At 41.6% G+C, this 26,181-nt stretch overlaps 1 protein-coding gene and 1 long non-coding RNA gene across 2 annotated transcripts in view; one reads left to right on the forward strand and one right to left on the reverse strand.

The window, feature by feature from the left end:
* Nucleotides 1-26,181, reverse strand: part of SNTB1 (syntrophin beta 1) — a 110,999-nt gene that overhangs the window by 12,850 nt on the left and 71,968 nt on the right. Inside the window, exon 4 of the mRNA XM_021386043.1 lies at nt 368-507. Coding sequence (XP_021241718.1) covers nt 368-507 — 140 coding nt within the window. The remainder of the gene's footprint in view (nt 1-367; nt 508-26,181) is intronic.
* Nucleotides 11,769-21,772, forward strand: LOC110393315. Its single transcript, XR_002434951.1, has 2 exons — nt 11,769-19,131; nt 19,257-21,772. It is a non-coding gene; the product is annotated as an uncharacterized LOC110393315 (long non-coding RNA).

Consider the following 26,181-nt stretch of genomic DNA (forward strand, 5'->3'; position numbering starts at 1 on the left):
GCAACAATTTCCCATTTGTCAGTCTGGAGAAGTAGCTGAAAAGGTGAATGCTTCTGCAGATTCCTCAGGTCTGCATGGTAAGACAGAAATTTAACTCTCAACTATTTCAGCACATCTGATCTGGGCCAAACTACTGCATTAGTTATCTTTCTGGTGTGATTCTAGCAATCAACTTTGGCCAGAACTTGAAGTGGAGGAGAAGCAAGGAGGAACAGTTAAGCTGAGCACACTCCCCCATTCAAGAAGAATCTCATTTCCAAGCCATGGCATTTTAGATGTGCTCTATAGATGTACAACCGCTACACCTGATCTCGGCTGATCAGCCATTCCCAGTGCTCTTGTGGCTGTAATCAAAAAGCAGAGGTACCTGGTGGCTAGGAGGGGGTAGGTGTGCAGAGGACTGAACCAAGCCTCCTTCATCCGTGGCATGCTCTCGTATATTAAGAGGTCCTTCTCTGTCAAGACCACTAACACTGGCTTCCAGTGCTTCTCATTGTCTCCCGGCACCTAAAAAGGAGGAACATTTCAGTGAAACAAGAGACAAAGCTACCACGGTGCAAAGCCTGACAACATGAACACCTTGAGCCCTGGACAAGACAATGAACAGAAGAGCTCTTCTTTGGCTTTTTGACATCTCCAACATGAACTTATAGCCAGATGCAGGAAAAAAGTAGTAAAGCACAACGAAATCTGCTCTCGTTGACAATACTGTTCCAAACCTCCTTGCAGCCTTCGCTCATTACAGGCTGCTCCATAAAGGCAGTAGTGGAAGAACACTGAGACAGAGCCGGCTGTTACTTAGCTGTGGTATGCATGAAAGGACCTTCAATGTATATTTACAATGAGCACCATTCATGTGCAGCTGCCACATTAACCTGAGTGTGAGACACTCATGTTGTTTCTAGGTTCAAAACTACTAAAAACCTGCAACATCATTATTATTTAAGAATGTCAGGCAGTAAAAAAATACTGCTTTGGGAGCAGATGGGTTTGCTTTCTTCTGCAGTTCACGTTTTCTTTGCTTTCATTCCCAAGTTTTACAAATGTCAGTTTATAGCATAGGGTTGATCTGAAGCATCAGCTCAGAGATGGATTTGCATCTGCATTTCAAACCCATCTGTAGACAATGTCTAATAACTGGGACATCAAAGCCCTTTACCAGCTGCAGAATCCAGATGTGGAATTCTGGTTTGCAGCTCAGGCATGTGGTTGTCCACATGGCCACACACTATGAGGATTCTGTTTTTTACTTAGTCTAATCTGGCAGCGTTTAGGTGTCTTAAAATAGATGGGAATATGAAAGGGTCTTGGCTTTCACAGACAAATGAATCATTTTTCTTCTGGTTCACATACGAGAAAAGACTTCACGTTACATAGAAACAAGCTCATAATCTACAACCCACCATCTAAAACCCAAACACCTTGGCTGGGTATTAAAGAAAATTAAACAAATTATGAGATTCTCCAGAGAATCTGGTTGTCTACATGATTCCTCCATTAAAACTTTGTCCAGCAAAGAGAAGCAGCTGCCTAACATGTGTTCTATGCTTCACGCCAACCTATTTGGCATGGATGTGTGTCACAGGGCACGTCATTTGCTAGAGAAAAAAAAACGTATCTCTTTTATATAACAGATAAATCAAAGATTGGCCAGGCTGGGAATGACACACCAGGAATGGTGATTCAGATCCGTAAGTACCATGTGCTTTAAATGATAGATTCAGATTGAGAAGCACATTTGAAACACTCTTATTGTACATGAAGACAGATTCCAATGCATTTCTGAACTTTTAAAGGATTTCAAGCCAGTTGTAGGAAAGCTTCACACAAGAACACCAACATCCAAGGCAGATCTTAAGCTTAAGCCAAAGATTCTTGGCTTATATCATTTTAAAAATATATTTTTCCTTCCAAATTAAGTTTTTCCAATAATCAATTCCTGTTTGCTGCATTACTTTTTCACTGGTTGTTCATGCCTATACAGCCTGTATGTTAATCAACCCAAACTCGTAAATGTTTCTCTTTTTAATTTCTTGAGGAGAGTTAATACTTATTTACAATTTTCTTATGGTGAATTTCTTGAAATGCAACTTTTCATTTTCAGGTGGGCCTGAACAGAGCAGCTGCATAATTAATGCACTTATTAATATACTCCAGCAAGAATGTTAAATCCAAAGACCTCACAGCTCACATACTACAGAAATACATAAGTAAAAAGCATTCTTAGCTACTTAATACCACAGTTATTAACTACAGTTAATATCTCAGTTCCTAACACAGAAATATAGTAACAAATGTTACAGTTAATGTCAACATTTAATTTTTGAGCACCTGTCTGTGTCCCTTCAATAGAAAGACTTTAAAACATGTTTTTTACGAATTCAAGAAATGAAAACAAAAGATGAATATAAAGACTACTACAGTACAAAAAAGAATGATCTTCAGATACATAACCTCTGGGAGTGAGTGGATGGAGTACCAAGGTTGTTACTTATTTTTCCTCTCTGTCTTTTATTAATTCTGTGACCACAAACAACCTAAAGACTTTGGGAAGCTGCTCACAGCTTTCCCACAGAACTATCCCACCTGTGCAGTATTTTCAAACACAAGTTCTGCGACTAGGTGGCTGGTCAGCCAACTGTGATTCCAGAATGGCTGGGAAACACTGCTGCCAGTAAACCAACCACAAGAAAGGGAATACAACTCATTTTGCCAGCTGTTCACACAACTGTTTGCTGGACACCTGTAAACACCAGGAGCCAGATTTTCTAGCTGAGAAATAAGTGGATGCTACAGTTACAACCTGCACTCAGTGGCATGGTGACTGTGGATAAGTTGCTCTCCCTTAAGCTGAGGAAAGGTCTTTCCTCAGCTCTGCCTGAAGTGATCTTATCCAACCTCTCCTTGTAGGATGCATCCCTTATTTGTAAAGTGTACAACAGGAATCACAGAATAGCTTGGGTTGGAAGGGACCTCACTGCCCATCCAGTTCCAAATGGGGAACTCTCTGCTGTGGGGAGAGCTGCCCTCCACCAGCTCAGGCTGCCCAGGGCCCCATCCAACCTGGCCCTGAACATCTTCAGGGATGGGGCATCCACAGCTTCTCTGGGCAGCTGTGCCAGCGCCTCACTGCCCTCTGAGTAAATAATTTCCTCCTAAAACCTAATCCAAATCACCCTTATTTTAATTTAAAACCATTTTGCCTTGTCCTATCCCTATCTGCCCATGTAATAAGTTGGTCTCCTTCCTGTTTATAAACCCCTTTCAAGTACTGTAAGGCTGGAATGAGGTCTCCCCGGAGCCTTCTCTTCTCCAAGCTGAACAAGACCAACTCCTGCAGCCTTCCGTTGTAAGGAGATGTGCTCCAGCCCTCTGATCACCTTCATGGCCCTCCAAAGGGAAGGTGTGTCAGGGAGAGAGGAGAACAGTGTTTGCCCATGTCCTTCAAGGAGCACTACCCAGGAGGATGGACCCTTTTAATCACATTTTTACAAACCTTGCTGGGACTATAGCTGTCTCATTCATAAGGAAAGCTGGTGTAAGCAATACTGCTGCCATTTCAAACCTGAAGAAGGATTTATGTGTCTAAAAGCGTGTCTGTTTTTTCCAAGTGTAACAGCTGATCTAATAAAAGATATTGCCCTTCCCTAAAAACCTTGAATTGCATTTCCGTTCACTGATTTCAGTGGGGTTTGCATCAGGCTCTAACAGCTGATGCCGTGCTGTTCGGCAGGCAGTCGGCACTTCTGTAAGGTGTCAAAGAGAACATTTTGTCCTGCAGATGGTAACAGCAAATTTTACAAAGGAAGAACAAAGTCTGCAAATACGACATTCGCCTACAGGGCACATTCAGAACAAATCAGCATGGCAAATTAATCCAGATCAAGCAACAGGGTCGTACCAAGCATGACTAAAATATTAAATTTCATAACAAGAGGAGAAGGCATGCTGCTTATCGACAGCTAAGAGAAGATCTGTTCCAATAGTAAAGGATATAAAATCTGACATATCATAACATGAAATAGTTCTCTAAGAGTATATTTAAGTATCATTTGAGACACATTTTAGAAGCACCCTTCTAGATGATGATTAGGGCTGGCTTCTTAGCCAGAACTTGGCAGAATTCTGCCACTTGTAGTAAAATTCAGAGAATCACAGAATCACAGAATACCCCAAGTTGGAATTTTGTAAGGATCATCAAGTCCAACTCCTGGCTCCACACAAGACCACCCAAAAATCAGACCCAATGTCTGAGAACATCATCCAGATGCTCCCTGAACTGCGGTAGCTTTGGGCTGTGCCCACTGCCCTGGGCAGCCTGTTCTGTGCCCTCTGTCCTCTGGTGCAGACCCTTTCCCTAACCCCCACCTGCCCCAACCCTGACACAGCTCCATGTCGTTCCCTCAGGCCCTGTTGCTGCCCTTCCACTCCCTGTGAGGAGTTGCAGGCTGCCATGAGGCCTCCCCTAAGCCTTCTCTTCTCAGGGCAGAACAAACCAAGTGATTTTATCCACTCCTCTCATGTCTTCTTCTCTAGGCCCTTAACCAGCTTTGCAGCCCTCCTTTTATGTTTTCTGTACTGCGGCGCCCAAAACTGCATGCAGCACTCCAGATGAGGCCGCACCAGTGTAGTGTAGAACGGGACAATCACTTCCCTCAACCAGCTGGCAGTGCTGGGCCTGATGCATCCCAGTTCCCAATTGCACATGTGCGATTCAAAGCACATTTACCTGTGTTGCATACCAATGGAATGACCATCTACCCTAAGAAAAATTTCCAACTCAAATCTTTTCCATAATCAGAATGTTAGATCCAATCCTGATGGACTAGAAGGAAAAAAAAAATCAGTACTCTTCAAACCTGCCACCACAACAAAATGCTTCAGCACATTTTTTACTGCTTTTCTGGGTATGGTTATGGTAGCAACAGGTACCAGTGCCCCTCTCCATGCCCAGCGCAGATCAGTTGAGCTGAGTCTGGGATCGTACGAGAGGAGATCCACATTTAAGTCTGTCTGTGCCATAGGCTTCCAGTGCAAAGTCAATGTAAATGCTCTGTTTCCAACAGGCAGCTCACTGGAGACACATCCTTTTAGAAACAGTTTGGACCTTTGCATTTTCATCTACCAGGTCTCCTTTTCATAAGGGTTTTGTCTGAATTTCAGTTACTCATCTACTTCAGACTGTCAGGAATGGATGAAAGAATATCTTTAATCTAAGAGACTTGCAGAAAATCACATTAGAGGCCCTGATCTTTACTGGAAAGCTGTTTCATATTTTCATTAACTCAAAAGGGACATTTCAATTACATTCTTTGTTTAATAAACAAATTATATATTGCCAGCAGACTCCACTGCAGCAGGTATTCTAAATGTGCCCTTTCAGAGAATCGCAAGGTAGCAAGTTCACACTTACAGTGTTTTAATCTCCCGTGCATCCCTCAAATCCAGAAGTTAGAATACCCTTGCACACACTGCACAGGAGGAGAAATCCAAAAGGAATTTTCTGAAACATTTTTCTTGCTGTTTTCCAGTCTCCCTTCACTTAAAATCTCTCAGTGCTGCCAAAAGTCTGCCCTGACACAGGCTGGGATGTGTTCTGCTATGCATTTCTTGCCAGTTCATTGTCTTTTGATGAAGGACTATGTCCATGTTCAGAATAAATTTGATTCTCTTACAGAAACCTACTTGTAAGTTCTTGAAAATAACAGCTGAGACTGCAAAGTATTTTTTGACAGCATCAAGGCAGAAATACAACATGCCAACAGCAGCATATACAACAACGCTTATACTTCTTCAAGCTCATTTGATGGGAGTCAATTTTCAGTGCAAGAATGAGTGTAAGTGACAGCCATAGGCAGGGGGTATCAACACCTCCCATACCACATACACTGGTAAGATGTGTACTTTGCAGTTTTAAACAGGAAATGATAGAATCACAGAATCATAGAAGCATAGAACAGCCTGGGTTGGAAGGGATCTCAAGGATCATCAAGTTCCAACTTCCTTGCCACAGGCAGGGTTGCCAGTCTCTAGATCAAGTACTAGATCAGATTGCCCAGGTCCCCATCCAACCTGGCCTTGAATACCTCCAGGGATGGGGCACCCACAACTTCTCTGGGCAACCTGTTCCGGCACCTCACCGCTCTCTCAGTAAAAAACGTCCCCCTTGACAACTAATCAAAACCTCCCCTCCTTTAGTTTAAAATCATTCCCCCTTCTCCTATCACAATCTACCCAAGTAAAAAGTTGATTTCCCTCCTGTTTATATGCTCCTTTTAAATACTGGAAGGCCACAATGAGATCTCCCCTCAGCCTTCTCTTTTCCAGACTGAACAAGTCCAGTTCCTTCAGCCTACCTACATATGAGAGGTGCTCCAACCCTTGGATCATCTTCGTGGTCCTTCTCTGGACCCTCTCCAAAAGCTCCACATAATTTCTGCATTGGAAGCCACAGACCTGGACGCAGTACTCCAGCTGGGGCCTCATGAGGGCACAGTAGAGGGGGATAATCACCTTCCTTGCCCTTCTGGCCACCCCTCTTCTGACGGAACCGAAGATACCTTTGGTTTTCCAGGCTGCAAGCACAAGCTGCTGGCTGGTGTCAAGTTTTTCATCCACCAGGACCCCTAAGTCCTTCTTAGCAGGGCTACTCTCAAGAATTTCTTCTCCCAGTTTGTATACATATCTGGGATTACCTTGACACACGTGCAAAACCTTGCACTTTGCTTTGCTTAACCTCATTAGGTTCACAAGGGTCCACCTTTTGGGTTTATCAAGGTCCCTCTGGATGGCATCCCTTCCTTCTGCTGTATAAGCTGTACCACTCAGCTTGGTGTCATCAGCAAACTTGCTGGGGGTGCACTCAATCCCACCATCTACATCATTGATTACGATGTTAAAGAGCATCAGACCCAAGATGGACCCCTGGGTGACACCACTTGTTACCAGCCTCCACCTGGACATGAAGCCACTGACCACAACCCTCTGACGGCAACATTTGAACCAGTTACTTATCCACGGAATAGTCCACCCTTCAATCCCTCTCTCTCCAATTCAGAGATAAGGATCCAACCTGGCCTTAAACGCCTCCAGGGATGGGGCATCCACAGCTGCTCTGGACAGCTCATGCCAGTGTCTCACCACCCTCTGAGTAAAAAATGTCCTCCTCTTTCTTCTCCTGATTCATGAGTCCAGAGAAACTGGATAAATAAATGTCTGGACAACTAACTGTGGAGGACTCAGAAAGTAAGAAAAAGAATAGGTAAATTGTGCATTTTAGAAATCTTTGACATGACCTAAGATTACTTTGCAGTGCATGAAGTAGAGATTTGAAGGTCCATAAGAACTCTTTACAGTGAGATAATGTCAAGAACATACCGATGGCAGGGCAACAGGCAGAGAGCACAGGTAGAGTAAATGGATCATCATTTGTTCAAGACACTGATTGCCCTTCACGTCAGATGAAAGAAACTCTACTATGTTTCAAAAAGTATTCTTACGTTTTTTGAGAAAAAAGCATTTTCTTCTATAGTGATTTCTTCAGATCACAAGATGGCTGAGAGAAATTCTGAAATTAAGTAGTGGTAATATGATGGAAAAGCATTGCAAGCAGCAAAGCTCCACTCCTGAAAAGATAGTGTTGAACTAAATGACTTCTGAAGAAAAATCTGCACTTTACTACTTATCTTCCCCATTATATTGTTTTTCAGAAATTGACTGAGGAGAGCAGGGAAGGGAAAAGGACATTCCATCACCCAAGGGCTGTGGCAAGGAAAACCTGCCTGACCTGTAACACACAAGTACAGAAGATAAATGGCAAACCAGACAGGTGGGAAGGTCAGAACAGGCCCAGCTGGCACTGGGAACTGAGGTTGATAAAGAGATAGAGGACAGGCTAGCTATAGTTCAACTGACCTTCAAGGCCGGTTTGACAGGGAAAAAACCTGTGTCAAAGTGGCCATATTTTAAGTACTGTTTGTAAAAGAGACATAGGAGAATAGAGAAAAAGGCAAGAAAACACCATTAACCCTGGGATTTTCTTATCAGTTATACTCGTTGAACAAGAGAACGCGAAGTTCAAAGAATGGACAAAGCTGCTATATTAAAGCTAAAACCTGTGCAAAAGTGCAGGCAATAACATATATTTACCTTCTTGGCCAGCTAGCACCTGGATTTCAACCAGCCAGCTCCCTAATCTAGTGTGCTTGCACCACATGTTCAGGATAAAAGCGAAGATCATAGAGTCACAGAATCATTTAATGGCTTAGGTTGGAAGGGACCTTAAAAGATCATCTGAGATGTTTGCTATTAGTAAATAACTTTGCAGCTGTTGTGCGTTCATGCCTTCTGAGTACACGTGGCTTAAATCTGGATGTCTGGACTCTTCAGACTGCAAACGAGGGTGCCTGTAAGCGTGCATTCTGAAACATCTCTCATGAAAATATCACTGAAAGGTTGATGATAGCTGCCTACAGCTGCCTACAGCTATAATCAATATGTGGGATGGACTGTACCTCTAAGGCAGCTCATGTCTGGGATATATGAGCAGCTGTGTTATCTCCAATATAATAACTGGACCTCACAGCACAAAAATCCTAGTGCTGGGGAAAAACACCACTTCTCTTTAAAATGGAGCAGCCTTCTTCCTCCAGACTTACCTTAGAAATTAGAAGAAAAGGATTTGTATCTTCCTCTCCAGTCCATGGAACCATTTTGGATGGTTGAAGATCAGCCCCAAAAGAAAGGAATCATACTTGTGAATGGCTTTCAAGTAGAGGCAAGAAAAAAGATGGGGAGATTTGGAGGCTCTACCGCATCTCCTGTGTAACTGCTTAAGAATGGATACTGTTATGCAGTGCTAGAGAAAAGCAGCTTCCTCCAGGTGCAGTCGAGGGTACTAACAGCAAACACTATTCTCTGATATGCTACACAGCAGTTTTACTGTAGGCAGATTTTTCTGTTCAAGTCAAGCTGCAGTGTTTTATGAGGTAATTCATCCTCATCAGTTAGCTATAATGGTAACTGCACAGGTGCAGAATTGATTTAAAGACCCCACACTTTCAACTCACTGTCTTTAAAGATCATTAGTTTACAATTGACTCTTCAGTTGATCAAGTAGGTGCTAGATTAGGATAAAGCAGCAATAATGCCCATTATCTCAAAAGATATATTCATTTTACCTTTCAATTCAATGAATGTGCTTGGATTTCTAATCATCTACTCAAGAACGCTTGTCAACAGCACTGAGACAAATGTGAATGCAGGAAATGGAGTTTTGATTTGAAAGCTGCTTGCATCTTTTAATGATGGTTCAAACATGTAAAATGTCATCTGAAAAGATTATAGTGTCTGTTCGGTGAAGGACAGGTAATCATCTATGTCTATGTTAAAACTGTAGTGACTGAAATCTGTCCCAGAAGATGTTTTATGCCATTCTCTATCATGTTGTTTTTCCTAATATTCAGCCTCAGAAATGATGACCCTTCATGACTGACACCTTTTCAAGACTGACAGATTCAACTACTTCACTCAAGGGTCATTATAAATCACAAGTGCTGGAAGAAAAAAATAGTAAGACTGCAATACAGAAAGAACAAGATGTTTCTCTGTCATTGTTACTATGCTGTCTCAAGGACAGTCCAGAATACTGTGTCATTTCAGTCTATTGTGTCATTGATCAATATTCAGTAACACTGATGGACTGCATTGCAAGTATTGACCTCGAGCACATGACTGAATTCACAACGTCTGGCACAAAAATGTATCATCTTTAAAAAAGAGACAAAATCTATATGCTGTGCTTCATCAACTGGAATTATGATTGGAAGTATTATTTTAAAAGAAAAAATATATAATCCTTAATAATTTAGCTTATTTTGAAACAGTACTGAGAGGCCACAGGTTTCTGGAAAAGGTGGTGAAAATTAGTCATAATTTGGAATCCAAAGCTACTTATTTAGATGCCTAAGTAAAGATCTGTGAACACAAAGTTGATAAGTCTTTTTTTAATGAAATATTTATTTACCTGAATGTCATTTTCAAAGCCATTCAATTATTAGAGTCCACATCCTCTTATTAAATGGATAAAAACAGAACATTTGTATTTGTGCCAGCACGATCACAGACCTTCACAAACTACTTACGAACCTCACAGATCAGATCTGCTTTTTGCTGGGGAAGAAAAGAACTTAAGAAACATAATTTTCATTAGAATTTCTTTATTAAAAGCCAAACGCTTCTGACAGGCAAGATGATTTTTTTCACCAAATACCAGCTGAGCTTCAAGAGATCTCTGCCACCATGCAAGTTTCCAGTTGGCCACACCTTAGCAGCCAGCAGGGAGAGCTGGAGACCAACTGTAGGCCCCCTTGGTGGATCTCACTATTGGTGGATCCCAAGACACAAGTAAACGTAGAAACAAACAGTTGCATTATTTAATATCCAATTAACCAGGACAACATTGAATTTTAGCTACTCTGTCTGTTGCAGTGTATAATGAGTTTTACCATTAGGAACTTGTTGCTAGAGCATGTGGTATTGTGATCCTGGGGATATTGTGAGTGCAGGTGTCACTACTATCTTGCAAGACTAATGGAAAACTCCTATTTTAATATGGTCATTACCCTAACCCTCCCAAAGTAATTTCAGGAGAAGAAATGGCCAAGTGGAAAGAATGCAGGAGAGAAAGTTCAGATCTAGAGGATAACTGCAGTTTGTCACTGAGTCCTGAGATTTACTCAATAGCTGTCACCACTGTGTATCTGGTGCATGAAGAAATGCACACACATCACTAATGCTGCAAAAATAAATGCTGCAAAAATAAATGACAAGACAGCTTTAATGAGAAACCAGTATTACTGACTCTAGTCAGTCAAAGCTCCCATGTGGATACTAAGCGTGGCTTGAAAATCAGTCTGAGGTGTGCTTGGTATTTGAAATACATTTTTAATTTTTGCTGATCCATCAAGCCTTTTTGTTTTGCTGACATTTCCATAGTTTCAAGCTTTTCGTTGCAGCCAGGAACCTACAATAAAAATGAGAGCTCAGCTTTCATAAAATCTCTCTTTTCCAAGTAGATGACCTATCCCTATAGTAAAAGGATTCAAGCTAGGAGGCTTAGAGCTACGGTCAAGATGTGAGCTGCCACTTTCCAGCCCTCCAACATCACCTTCCCAGACAAGATACTGCTTATATTACAAGATCTGACAAAATCACAGCCCTGAAGTTTATGGCAAAAACTTGTTTAATTAATCTATGATCTGTGACAAAATGCAGCAAATATTGAAGGGCATGTGTTAATAAGGACTATGAATATTCAATGGAGTCATATGAACAAGACAAACATAAAGAACCTTCTACTTGGCAGTTATCTATGCTGAGCTTTAAATGAGCCACACAGGACAAATGGATTTAATGCTGTGCCATGTTATTTCATCGAGATTAGTAAAAGATAGACAGTTAGGGCCATCAATCTACACACCCAAATTCTACAAATATCAGCAAATTACATGCTATAAGCTATGCAATTTTGAAAGCTAATGCTCTTTATCTGCTTTTAGTTTGCAGTGTTTTTTTTTTTTTTTTTTTTTTTGCTAAAACCTTAGCACGCAATTACTCATAGGACGATTCTATTGAGAACTGAACATTACTTTAGAATAAATACTTTAGAGGAATAAAGTTAATTTCCAAAGCCAGTATAAACAGACAGCATGCTATAGGTCATCTCCTTAGAACTAAGGATTCCATATAACTTAATAAAGAACTTCCTGCCAACTGCATTAGACTTTTATATCTCTTTACAAACATATCACATATCTGAAGAGGAAAATGCTTTTTGGCACAAGAGATACACAATCTCAAGATCTTACTGATTTCATCAATGGAAGGATGTTTCCCGCTGGAGGCTAATAAATCACCCCAGCCGGCAAATGCCAGCCACTTACAGTAAGAACTGGATGAGGGTAACATAAACCGTGGAGATCTAGTATCACTTCTGCTGCTACAATGAAGTGCAAAGCCCAAGAGGATGAACAGGTATGAATATTATCGAGTTACTACTCCTGATTCTACCCTCAGTGTTAGAAATGTATTTGCACTGAAGACACTGAGAAATTTTGTAAAATTATTCATTCCATCTTTATTCCTACTATGTAGATAAATCCTTGTATTTTGAGGTTTCTTTTTTAGTTTGCACTAGCCTTCTTATATATATTGATACAAAGAGTAACTCAGTTGACAACATCAGAATAAAAGTGTGCAAATGAAAATTGGAAGCTACGTACTCTAGTGATACTGTCATATGCTAATATTCACAGAACTCTCCTTAGAAGTACAGCAGATTGGACTGGATATCACACCAGTGGTTTAATACCAAAATTTCTGGGTTTTTAACTGCTGTGCCCTCGTTGGCTTACTTCCTTAGCCATATGGAAAATAGCCAGGCACAATTAACTATTTGTCAGAAAACAATCTATTAATTAACACCATTCTGTGAGGATGAGCTGAAAATCATATTCTTTGCTTGCCAAAAAGCTTTCATTTCTGCCTCATGTTTGTGTTCAGATCTAAACATAGCTACAGATACGCTGCTTAACATAACTGACCAGTGGAAAAAAGAACAACTGCTGCCGAGATTTTTCAGATACAGCAGCCAACGGGATTTTCTAAAGATAGGTAGGGGGGTCAAAAGGACTTCACCTTTTCATCTCGTAAAAATTCTTCACTGACAGATCTTTGATTAAACTGGGCAGAAATAGACCGAGTCCCAATTAAGACACTCATATTTGTGGCTGGGCTTGAAAGAGAAAAGAGAAAAGAGAGAGCGGAGAATAGGTTGCAGCATTTTATAGGCTTAACCTTAAAAATATAGGACCTGACTTCAATTATATTTATACCCATTCGATTCTATTGACGTCAAAGGATTTACTCCTAAATTATGCCAGATGGAAATCAGGCTAGCTATTACACATTTTCATGCATATAAGCAGCACCTCTTTAAAAGCATCGTTTATTCAGAAGTACATCCTCAGACAACATGCCTCCTCAGACAACCCAGATAAATTCAGAAGGGAAAATCAGCTATGGGGAATTTTAGGGGAGAACTGCAGATCGATGTAAGGGAAAGAGGAGATAAAGGCTGAACTCCCTTTGCTGTTACCTGCACATACACACAACCTTCACTGCTGCGAACCCTGGGCTCTGAACTGATAACCACTGGGGCTGGCACAGGACAACGTGGTGGCTATTTGCTTTCCCTGTACAGAAGTAACACGTGTTCTATGTTACCTCCGAGACTGGTATTCTTGTATTTCACTTTTCCAGCAGAGTAGCCTGCAATGCTTCTGCTTCCAAAACTTTTAACACTGAAGCCCTTTGCAGGTCCACAGTGCTACAGGTGCGTAACAGCTATCAGTTAGTGGCTGGTTCCTCATAACTGTTTTTCAGAACTGTTCACTCGCTTGGATGCTATCCTATAACCCCAACCCATTCCTTCTGCTTGTGCTTTCAACTATCCAAGCGGCTGTTTAAAATTATTTGAAGCAAGTTGAGACTGGAGTTTTTCTCAGCGGTATCCAGGCTAAAGGGAACTGATGATGTACCTGACCTTTGATGAGTGCTAACAGCCCCTTGTGTTCAATCTGAAGTGAAAGAACACAGAGAAGCTAAAATTCCTCTCTTTGAAATCTCCTTGCAGCTGCAAAGAATCAATCTTCTAAGGTTATAAAGGGTTCAGAGAAGGCTGGCCTTATCCCTTGCAATAGTGGATTGTTCCAGCACCACTCAGACCACTGAACACTTGGTACGCTTACCTGTGCCCTACAGTCTCTGCATCACTTCCGTGGCTGCTCCTTCCATAGTGGCCACCCTGCAGGATCCTGTTAGCTCGGCTTGACCTTGCCATTGATCACACTCTCTCCTGATGCTGTCCCACTCTTCCCTATCCCAATCTGTATTCGTCCTTCTACTCTCATCCACTTGGTTTAATTCCCACAGGCATGAAGACCAAAGCAGAAACACAGTGGCTGATGCATGGTTCCAAATTTCCTACCTGCTCAGATGGTTTGAGCTTGGAGCAGGCTCTGTTCCTAGCAGTACTCTTCATGTTGCAATCTTGCACAATGGCCCTCATGGTTTGGATAGTTCCACGGCCTTCTCATACTAATGTAGTTACTAACCACAGCAATCTCTACCAAGACATCTTTTTTACTTCAACCTCTTGCAACAACAAAAGAAGCAAACAGTGTGGCAGCTTATCCTCAATAATCAGCTCTCCACAAAAGGCGGAAGTTGGGGGCCTGAAGACAAAATGTGACATAAAAGGTTCCCAAACTAGCATGTGCAGCTGTACAATCCCTCTCTGTGCTGCTCCTCTTTGTAGTACCTCTGCTACCAAAAGCTTCTGCCAGCTCTACCAATTCCCTTGGCCTTGTTACCATCTGGCTGCAGTTTTGGGCCTGCAAATTTAAACCTCCATTTTGAAATTTTAGATGGGAGTGTGTTAGTGGATTCTTTAACACTATGATTAGGAGATCCAAGGGACACAGAAATAGTAGAGAATCTTTTAAATGGAATGAACACATGTGCATTCAAACCTGAAGTTCTACTGCATTTCCTTTCAGAAGGGCCCTGCAGAATGCCTTGCACATGGGATGACAGGAGATGAGGCCAAAGAGAACACCACTAAATGCTTCTTCTTATACTGATTTGCTCTTTTCATTCCAAAAACAAAGAGTAATCTTCTATTTCCACAGTAGCCCTCTCCTCAAAGTGAACTTTTAGAGCTGTTTCCATAAACATCACTGACATTTCTAGCATAAAGCACACAAAAGCAGTTGTATCCATTATTGCACATCGGAAGCCCACTCTGGCCAAAGTCTGCAACTATTTTTAGTACAAGATCAGTAAATGCAAGCATGCACAGCAGCCTCTGCTCAGCAGAAATGTAAAAATAAAAAAAAAAGCCCCAAGAAAAACACCATGTGCTCACACTGAGTTTCAGGAATCCTCACTGCGGCTCATAATCGTTAGTGACTAGTGATTAAATACCAGGTGTTTCCTTCCAGTCGGGCTACCGCTACTGTATGAGAACCTAAACTTGAGGGAATCCAAATAACATCTGAGCAAACCTCTGTTAAGTCCATTTGTCTTCAACACCAACAACACTGCACTAGGAACAGCAGCTCTGAGCACACACATGCGTGCTTTTCTTCTGGTAGACAGACAAAGAAATGGCCTTTTTGCCTTCTTGCACATTGAGTTTATTAATCATAGAACTACAGAATGGCTTAAGAGTTGCCACTCATCAGATCAGACTGCCCAGGGCCCCATCCAATCAGGCCTTGAATGTCTCCAGGGATCCAGAGCTTCTCTGGGCAGCCTGTTCCAGGCATACTGCACAAGCAGACAAAGCCTTCCAAAGGAGGGGAGGAAATACACCTTAAAAAACTTAGAATATATATATTCCAAAGTATCTATCCACATCTTTGAGATGATCCTCAATAGTCTTGAATTGGAGCTGGTACGAAGCTGGAACTTGCTGAAGCTGCTGGAGTTAACCATCCAATTCCACCTGCTGGAGAGATGGCTCACTCAACAGTGTGCCATATAAGTGCTGCCATTTTTCACCTTCTGATTCTTCTCATCCCCTATACTGAAATAAGCCTAAGCTGTGCATTAATAAAAGTGATAGCACAAGTGGATCAGAAGAGGAAAATACATAACATCTCTATTACAGCACAAGAAAAAAGTGATTTTGTGTGACATTTCAGCAAGAAAAACTCTAAAATGGACTGTGGATTTTTTCCATAGATCCTATTCTGTGCTTATTTCTCAGGTTCATGTACGACACCTCTGATAAAACTGCATTACTTTCATGCAAGGTGGTAGCACCAAAAAAAATCCAGTGTCATTCCAACAGGTTCTGCCATGAGGTCAGGGATGTTACAACAGCACCCAATTTCTCTACATCTGACAGGGTACATTTGCAATGATTCACGTGAGGGTGAGACCACTTTTCTTCCTTCGTGCCCACTTTTCGCCAGGACGTGGTACTGCTGCATCCAAAGTCTAATACGAACATCAAAGACTGCATCTCTACGTACTTCAGGTTCTTCCATTCATTTCACTTGATTTTCTTTTTCAAGCACTAATGTTTCTTCGGCCTTATTGATTAATTTTCATTGTACAAGGAAGGGTCCATAACCTGTGTGTGACCTCCAGAAATCACATTTATTCCATCTTTGTTTCCTTGTCCCCTGCAGCTGGCTGTTTAAGACTTATATCAAAACTGAAAATGTTGCTTTCCTATGCATCCATTGTGCAACTCTTCCTTCCTTTCCTAACCCTTAAAGTAAGGAAATGAGCCAGGAGAAGGATATCGCGCATGCTGAGATTTTTGTCCATCTCTCCATGTTGCTGATGAGCAATGTGCTGTCCCTCCCTAGATTTACAGTTATCAAGATCTGTTCCTTTGAGGGAAGTGTTACTTTTGTCAGTGATCAGAAACAGCTGCTTTCAAAATCAGCAATGCTGGCTGTTTCTGAGAATTCAACACTTGGTCTTAGGAACTTTTACTTGTAAGGATATAAAAACTCTGCTGAAGTATTGCTAAATAGCACGTCATGCAGTTGCTAATCCAAAACTTATAGCATCGCTTCCAAATTCCTTGAAACGCCATGAGAATCATTACATGGTAATCTCCAATAAGATTGAATCTAGTGTTATTCAATGGCTGTTCCCCAAAGTAGATTCCCTTTTGTTAGTAAAATCATTACCTTGCTGCTTAAGCATTCAGGCTTTCCTCTCTATTTCACAGTTCATAAAGCACCTTTATGATGTTGAGATTTTTTTTTTCTGAACAGGCAAAAGATGGTTTGTTTTTCCTGCTTTGATTAAATCCTACATCCCACAAGCAGTGAACCTGTGATACCGCTCTGCTGTTTTTAATTGTCTGCCTCTATTAAGATGCCTGCACTGTATGTCTTTTCCGAAGCCCCAGCGCGATTTTGTTACGTGCTTGGCATTAGCGCTGCCAGGTCTGAGGTTAATACGTACACCACACAACTCATTAGCTGTGCATTACTATCAGAGCCAAAAATCAACATGATTGATCCAACAATATGTTTGGGCTTGGGACTGAGACTCAAATGAGGTCTTAGCAAAAGCAAAGGTCAGCAACTTGGCACAAATTTTGCTGTGCACAGAGAAAGCTTTTCTTTCAAACTATTCATCAGGGAAGGTACAAATGACAACTAATACAGGCCTCATTAAAAATGAGAAGAGGAAACCCTGCGGAGAGGGCAAGGAGGCTCCCGCGCTATCAATTTACTATTTTTTTTCAGTCCTTTGCTAAAGCTTTTATTTATGTTACAGTATAGACAATGCAAAGTTTAAAGGAAGCAGTGGGGTTTGGGGTTTAGGAGACTAGTTAGACTAATTATCTTTATGTGCACTATCAATTACTGTCCGGTTAAACAGAGAGAGTAATTCTGCAGATGGAAATCAATCTTCGAATCGAAGGATCTGGGGGAAGGGAATGAAAGGATCTTTTTTAATCAGCCCTGTTATTTCTTTTAGTAAAAACTCCAGTGTCAAAACATTTCCTGCCCTAAAATGACAGAAATAAAACAGACACTAGTATGAGAGTGGGAGAGAAGAGGAATGATAGAAGAAACCTTTTCAACCATGGATTTGTTTCAAGTACAGTTCTTACAAGGATTTTACTCATAACTCAAGCACTCTTGTCACAGCCAGACTCTGAAATCAATACTTCAAAATACGCTATTTTACATATGGTATCATCATGTTCTTTTCTTTCTCAGTAACCGAGTGCGTTGAAAATGCTATTGATACAACAATTAGGCTGTAAGAGAAATACCTCTTTGCAGTCTCCAGAGTTGCTGTGTTGCAATATAATTGTCTAATGGCACATTTTTGTAAGGGCTGTCATGGTATTATGGGTATAATTTTATTTTTACAGGATACGGTAAAAGGTAAAAGGCTGGCGTTAATAGCCTCGGGAACCTATTACACAAACAGAGGTTGAAGATTAAAATTGGAGTGGATTTGTAGAGTCTGCATTGAGTAAATGTCTTGCCACACTGAAAATTATCGTGCAAGTAACTTATCCCTCATCACTATTTTTTTTTTAACTCTCCTATTCTTCTAAAGGTCAATCCCTCTTTCCAACAGAGAACACAGCTTCTTCTCAAGGTATTTTTAGAAAACTGTTTATTTTTCTCTGTTAGCAGTTGTTTGGCAAAACAGGATACAAGGCATATTGCTTCTGCTTTTACCAACAGCTACTCTGCTGTGCTGCAAAGTCCCTCAAACATTAAGTAGCTAATCTGCCCTAAAAGTACTTGTGGGTAAAGACAACACACCACTGACTGGAAACTCAAAGGGAGAGCAGGATGGGGCAACACTACATATAAATACAACTGAAAAAGCAGAAGTTTTCCTCCAAATTGGGGCATTTTTATGGGAACAGCTCCATAGTTGCCCGTTTTCTTCGTGAGGATTAACTGAGGGTTTTGGTAGGGCTGGAGGGAAGAAGGAACAGCTTTTTTTAATGGCCTATTCTGTTGCTTTCTAATCCATTTACTGAGCTTATTAATCAAAAAGGCTGAAACAGGAGCACTGGGTTAGATAAAAAAACAAAAACTGATGACTGGGGTGAGAGGAATTCATACTGGGGAGAGCCTGAAGGTCTAAGTGCCCCCAGTTTCAGGCTGGATATTAGGAAAAAATTCTACTCAGAAAGAGTGGTGAGGCATTGGCACAGGCTGCCCAGAGAGTTGGTGGAGTCACCATCCCTGGAGGTGTTCAAGAACAGTGGATATGTGGAACTGAGGGACATGGATTAGTGGTACGGTGTTGATGGGTTGATGGTTGGACTGGACTATCTTAGAGGTCTTTTCCAGTCTTATTAATTCTGTGATTCTAATGGACCTTTCCATTTCCCTGAAGGTGATTTTTTAATTTCAGGAGACAGAAGCAGAAAAAGAGAATCAAGGTAATACTGAAGAAAAAGAACACAGCTGGACAGGCATCCATTTGACAGCAGACGCTGGGAGCTTTCCTTAGCCCTGCAGCTCCACTCCTGGCCTGAGAAGGGCACCCACTGAAGGCCAGGTTGGATATGCATTCAGGAGACGTCTCTGCTTCCTTATGCAATGTGGTTTATTTGTTGCATTTACATCATATTTGATAACCAAGGAGCGTCACTGACCCCAATTCTTTCACTGTATTTCTTGCAGTATTTACTGTCAGAGGCTGAGAGAAAAAAGGAGGACTTTCACCTGCTTCTGGAGGAAAGGGATCAAAGCCTTCCTTCACACCATACCAACATCACTCTTGCTTTTTTTCCCCGCTGAACTTGAATGCGCATACATTCAGACACGGGCCTTCGGAGCTGTGCAGCCTCAAGGTGAGCTGCCCCAGTGCCTGCACGAAGGGAGGTGGATCCTTGCAGATAGATTCAACTGCAGCTGCCAAGGCAAGGCTCTCCCCACAGGAGAGTGGGGTTACATACAAAAAAAAGTTAAGTTCCAGTGCCTTGATGGCCTGCTAAGCCATGGAAAGCAGGCTGTCCTCAGGACCATGCCAGAATGTGCTCCCACAGTCACAGCCCTGCCAGAAGAAACAGCTCCTACGGTCCAGCAGGCTGCAAACCTGCCCTGTTGCCTTATGGCATCCTCTCCTCCTCCCTTTTCAAGCCCTGGGTTCCTTCTGCTCCAGAAGCAGGGGCAACACCTGGGATCCCAGCAGTACCCCTTGTCCTCTCCAGGCCTCACTAGAGCAGGCATTACAGCTCAGAGCTCACCACTCTCCTGCTGTAGGAAGGGAAAAGTTAAAACCAGAGCAGAATGCCGTTAGAAAGAAGCTTTCTCTTCGTTTCTGGTGTTTACCTGGATAGTGAAATCAGAACAAGCACCGCTGAAACAGTTAGATCAAAACGCAGAAGGGAGAACAAGCACAGTGTAATTACTTCTGCTGGAATTTGGCCAGGGCCAACTCAACCCTTGTGGGAAGGGCAAGGGGACATGTGGGGCCCCATCTGTACTTCAGGTCAAATTCTGCAAGAATGATTTTACATCTGAAGGCTAACACAGGCACAATAGCATTCACCCACTGTAGAACTGTGCTCCGTAATTATCTGATCACAGGTTTTCTTTTCTTCTGCCCTAAAAAACCAAGCTGTACTGCAGACTAACTTTCAAGCTCAGACCTTTCACTCTCATACCTTCCATTCACTATCCTAATCCTGTAATTTTGCATGATTTATCAGCCCAGTCTTTACACTTACTCTGCTTTCCAATCCCTTTGTACCGAGCACTTCCTCCTGAGTTAGATTTATCATTTGCTCAACTTGGCTGTCATCAGCATGTGAAGGAATAGCATGTGTTACATTAATGAAATGACTGCTTTTAGCTAGAATTTTTCTTAATATATCCATTTATTGAATGCAACTAAAACAAGAAATCGATGTTACTGCTGATGAACTGACGTGTGGACCTTGCGGAATCTGGAAGAGGAAATTACTCTTCATGCTACTTCAGGTTTACGTCTTTCCTTAGGTCAGGCTGATCGCTATCCCAGATAATGAAGACTGTTAATGTAATTAAGTGCTCTGTTGTGGTGTTTTACAAAGCAAGCAAATAAGTTCTGGCATTAATAAGCTACGAGGTTAAGTGACAGAGGACAAAAACAGAACTCTCCATTTCTATTGAAGGGCTCCACAGCAAGTAATTAGTCAGGATTTAAAAATACAATTTCTAATTTAGGACACAGAAGATTTTCCAATTTGAGGTATGTGCAATCTACAGAAGGTCAGATTAATGTTAAGATTATGACCATCTGTATGTTATCAGTATGATAAATGAGGTCCTCTAGCCATTCAGAACAGGCCAGGTCCAAACTGCCTTGCTTATTTTATAGATGCGTAGAGGGAGAGACAAAGAGAGACAGAGAGAAGGAAAGAGAGAGATGGAGAGAGAGAGAGATGGAATGCATGGATAACTACTAAAGAATACTGAGACTGAATGAAGAAAAAAAAAGCTGTGAAGACTGGAAATTGATAAGGAGACCACACTACATGAACACAATTTCCCTGCAAGAAAAAGAGAACACTGAAATTACAGTTTTCTCAGCAAACTCCAATGTTTCTAGCAGGTTATTTATCTGGTTAAACAATACACTGATTTGCAAAAGGGGTTAAGACAGTTCAGCCCAAAGTTCACTGCAGTTCCAGACTAAACACGCACAGGTATTTTCTCAAGACAGAATGAAGAGCTGGGGATCAGCACAACCCAGGTTTATCTCCTGAACAAGCTACCGGTTCAGTTTGTGCAATGTGATGTGCCAACCAGCACAGCCAAAGAGCTACGTCCTGCCCAAAGAGGCAGCCCCATCACCCAGCCCCTACACCTGTGCCATGTGCTCTCACAACTCTGGCACTGGAATCTGCATTTTCCCCAAAAAGTAATGAGTTTCTGCCAGCATAACCATCTGATCTGGCTCATTACAGGGCCAGATGGGCGCTGTCACCACAGCGATGGGAGGGCTGGGAGTGCTGAGGGGGACGGCAGCAGCCAGCCCAGAGCTGCACATGTGGCCACGTATCTGCATCAAAGGCACTGCAGCCAGGGACACAGCCATGCCAGGGATTTCTAAATGTTGTCCAGCACCTGCTGTGCTTTTATACTGTGTCACAGGAAGGTGGTTAAAAGCAGATGCTCATGCTGTTAAATAAAGTCAAAATGCTTTAACTACATGACAAGTCTGGTTGTTTTTTCATGCAAAGACGTTTTAAGGTCACTGTTAAAAGTCTGTTCTAGAAATTCAGGAATTATATAAAATTTTAAAACTGAAGCTTCTCTTTTCTTCTTTGAAAACTCACAGCTCTGTGATGAGAATAACAATGCGGCTCTGTTGCTGTCTGCTTGTTTTTCTAACCAATGAACATAGGTGCAAAGGAGATAGTAAAACAGAAACCTTTTCATTTCATACTGGGGAAAAAAAAACACCTCAAATAGGCTCTCATGTCATTTGTCTAAATCTTGTTTGGACAGCTTGCATGTCCCACGATCTTGCTGCTATCACTCTCCGCTCAGAACTAGAGGGAAGAGGGGAAGACAAATACAATGCCGCAACAGACAGCTCGATACTGAAGATCACTGCTATGACATGTCCCACACTTCAGCTTAATACACTGATATGGTTATCTAAGGTCTGAGGAGACTGAACAACCTGTAATATATTAACACATTTCTCATTTCAGAGATAGCGCGACGAGCTGAAAACAACTCTAATTCATCGTGCCCCTGTGGCTATTTCCCCTCCATATCAGGTATTTTCTCCATTCTGATCTCCCCATCAGATTTCTGAGAGCAGAAACACATTTTCCTGGAGCGTACAGAGCTATGTGAATGTGAGCAGAACGCTGGAGTTAAGATCTAGCAAGAAAAAACAGGAGAAGCATTTTTCTTGCTGCTTCAAATATTAACATTATAAAAGGCAACTTGCACCCCCCCTGTTTTCAAGTTTCTCAAAGGAGCCTTGAGACCATTTTAGCAAACCCATTGTCTGCTGAGACATTTGGCATTCAGAAAGCAGAATGTTCTCCGGCTACAGAAGTGTTTTTTTCTTTTTGCCAAGTCTGCATTTAAAGTGTCACTGGCACAGAAACAACAACGAGAGACAGAGACATGGAGGCTTCTCTTCTGGTTGGTTTTTTGGTTTTTACTAACCTAGCTTCAGGTCTGGCACCTTGCTACAGTTTCAGTGCTTGTGTAGCCAACAGCTGAATAGGAAAAAACAACCTTTGCAAAACCACTTTGTCCAAAACACCTCACTGCATTTGCACTGAAGAAGCAAAAATGGAGATAAAACTTTTGTCAGTAGTATCTCAATCTACTGGAACAGACATTACAAAGTGACAAAATAAACCATCGTTTCCTTGATAAGTTGAATCTCCAGACCAAGAGCAGAACTTGCTTCTCACACAGGAACTCAGCAGTAGGTGGGTAAGTGTAATGAGAAAAGGAGAGGGGCCTGTTTCAGCTCCCCTCTAACCCACAGGATGCCCAGAACTATAAAAAAGTGGGGGAGAAGTGAAAAAGACATTTCTAAAGGGACTGAAAGGATTACTGGAAAGAAGAGAGGCAACTAATATGCACATGGAAAAGCTCCTCAGGATTACATTACCTCTCTTTCAGTATTTGGTCACTAGAAGTATCTTTACAGGGAGCCTTAAAAAAAAAAGGTTAAGATTAAAACCCACAGGCAGCTGTTCCCTCCCACTTACACACTTGTTAATACCACAAGTTTTGCTGGTTAAAGAGAAATACAAGAAAGGTTATGGAGAGTACAAGCATTTCATTATAAACTGGCGCTTGACATTTCTGTTAGTTGCAGGCAAGTTTTAGGATGCTGGCGTTTAACATAACTCCCTAATCCTTGGCTGGCTTCAGAACCCCTTCCGTAAGGTCAAGGATAGGACAAGGTTAGTGTCTTAATAAAGCATGGAATTTGGCATATCTAATGACTGCTTCTGGCTGTTTTTCTCCTCACCTATAATAAAGCCACACAATAAAGAGTTTGCTTTCTTCGAGTGATGCAGGTCCCTTGCTTTACCTGCTGATGGGCACACGTGCACACCCTGGGGCAAAGGCAGGGAGTTCCTTGCCCCCTTGACAAGGTTGACCTACAGGACGGAGCGTTCTTGCCCATAAATTTAGGGCAGTCTTAATGGAGTTCAGTGAAAGTGGAAGAATCCCATTAGCATGCGATTGCATAGTACTTTAGATATCCTACTATTTATGTTAATGTTACCCACCTGAGGGAGGCTCAGCTAATGAATCTATTTTTGTAGTAACGTAAAGGTTGAAGTTTAGAGCTAAGTTTAGAGCAGAGACATATAAAAAATGTCAAACCAGGAAATAGTTTAATGAAAGCAGAGAGTAATCACAGCAAATTACGGTGAAATTTCTATGGGATTACATTTTGCATTCCCCAGACAGCCAAAGCAATTCATCTCAGCTAGCATCACTCCATTTTACTGAAAATTCACTGTGACGATATGCTATGTAAGTAACATAATCTGATACCACAGAAGCTGTCTTAGAAGTTACAGCCTACGAAGCTTTCCAAACCAGAGTTCAGATTTCTTCCAACTGCTATCCATGGAAAAACGGCCAGATATGCCACAAAATATCAGAGAGAAATTAGTGGCAGCACTGGGAGGAATACAAGGCACGTATTTTGTTTTGTGGCTGCTAATAATGAGGTCCCTTCCCTCATAGTTTTGCTTTCTAAGCTCCGGCATTTAGAAACTAAGCAACAGTGAATGTAGGGAAGTTCACCCCAGGAGAAGGAAGTTAGTGTTCCTGGTGTTGCTCCAAAAATCACTGCAGAATTTCATTTCTGGCTAACCTGGCTTTTGCACATGGAGCCCAGAAATGCCCCATAGTCAGCACCTAGCCTGGCTGACTCCAACACCTCTGAAACAGCACATGTACTGTTTGCACCATCCTCTCCCACTCTACAGGTAATCTTTTACATCCAGGATTTACAGCCCACAGTTCAGTAACAAATAAAAGCAATTTAACACAGATTTTTACCATATGTAGAGATTCTCTCTACTTTTACATGGGTCTCCTGAATAAGAAGAAGCTGAGATCTTTTGACCTCACTGCATTTCTATTGCAAAGCTCTGGATGGTTAGTTTAGTTAAAAAAAACATTAACTTTCGGTTACAAGGCTGTTAGAAATCTCTCAAGGCCAGTTCTTGATGACAGCCATTGTAAATACCCTGGAATGAGATGAACTGCAACTAGGTCCTATTAAAAGCAACACACGTTTTGCCACTAAACTCAGCAGCATCTTGAACTGACCCATGCTCAGTAACATGAACCAAGACTTTGGTCTATAAGAGGGGAAAGAAGTGTGTGAATGGGATAGCATGTAGTACCTGTCATGAAGAAGACAGCTTAAGGGTACGTCCCTCTTCCACATGAAGAAACATTACTTTCAACATTATGAAAAGAGAAGTCTTGCATAGTTTTAAAACAATAGCATGGATTATGGTAAATATTTTCAGCCAATACCAACAGAATCTATTCGGAATCTAGCCCATCTTCTATCCACGCACCCCATTTGTGGCTGTGCTAAGGGACCAGACTCAGTCTCACAGCTCCCTGCATGCACTCCACTGCCAAGCACTATTGATGACACACTTTAAAATAAGAAGAGGATATTCACAAACAAGAAGCATGTAATGTGTCCGCTTCAAATGATCTGTTAATTTACTAAGTATAAGGTATACATAATCTGCTACAGAGTGGTTACTCTTTCAAAGGAGAGAATTTTAGAAAAGGACTCACATACTCAGCTCTTCTTAAATTTATAGAAATGGGTATGAAGGGAAAACAAGGTTGAACACTTTACAGGTGCCCAGTTTAATACTATGAAAATTTACTCACTGAGGCTTTTGTGTTTTAAGGAAGAGCTGAGATTATTCCCCCCAGATTTTCATACTCCCTACAACACTAAATGCAGCCCTGTGCTGTTTCCCATATGGAAAGACAGGAAAACAAATAAAATCTGTCTGCAAAGTTCTGCAATCTTTGCAATGTTACGAATAGCATGGTTTGAGCCCTGTTTGACTAAAATCAACTGCGTACCATTTAAGGGATCCCAAATGGAAACATGGCAGCTATGCCTGTGGTTCCTGTATTTTCATCTATAAAATCCCAGACAGAGCTAATGGCTACAGTACGCTTTGCAGGACAATTACAGTCAGCTTTCTGCATGTGAGCTAGAAGCTTAGTTTGAAAGGATGGTATGTAATATAGTGACCTTTTCTCCATGCAGCCCAGCTGGAGAGGCTGAGGTGCTCTGGATGGCCACCAACACAACACCTGAATGGAAGGTATATCTAGGCACAATGCTAATGCTGTTACAGAAGCCAATTCACACCTATCAGTTGGTACAGTGCCAAAATAATTTCTGATTTAAAAGTTCTGATTTAAGACCAGATGATCTCATACTGGTACCATCCCTGTGCATTCACAAGTCTGAGTTCTGTAGCTCACTACACCCAAACTACTCTTGAACCAAACACCAGCTTTCCTCTGCGGTATGAAATACTTTGAGACTCAAACTGTACAAGACATGAGAACA

The sequence above is a fragment of the Numida meleagris genome, chromosome 2 (assembly GCF_002078875.1).
Source record: "Numida meleagris isolate 19003 breed g44 Domestic line chromosome 2, NumMel1.0, whole genome shotgun sequence".
Classification (NCBI taxonomy): Eukaryota; Metazoa; Chordata; class Aves; order Galliformes; family Numididae; genus Numida; species Numida meleagris.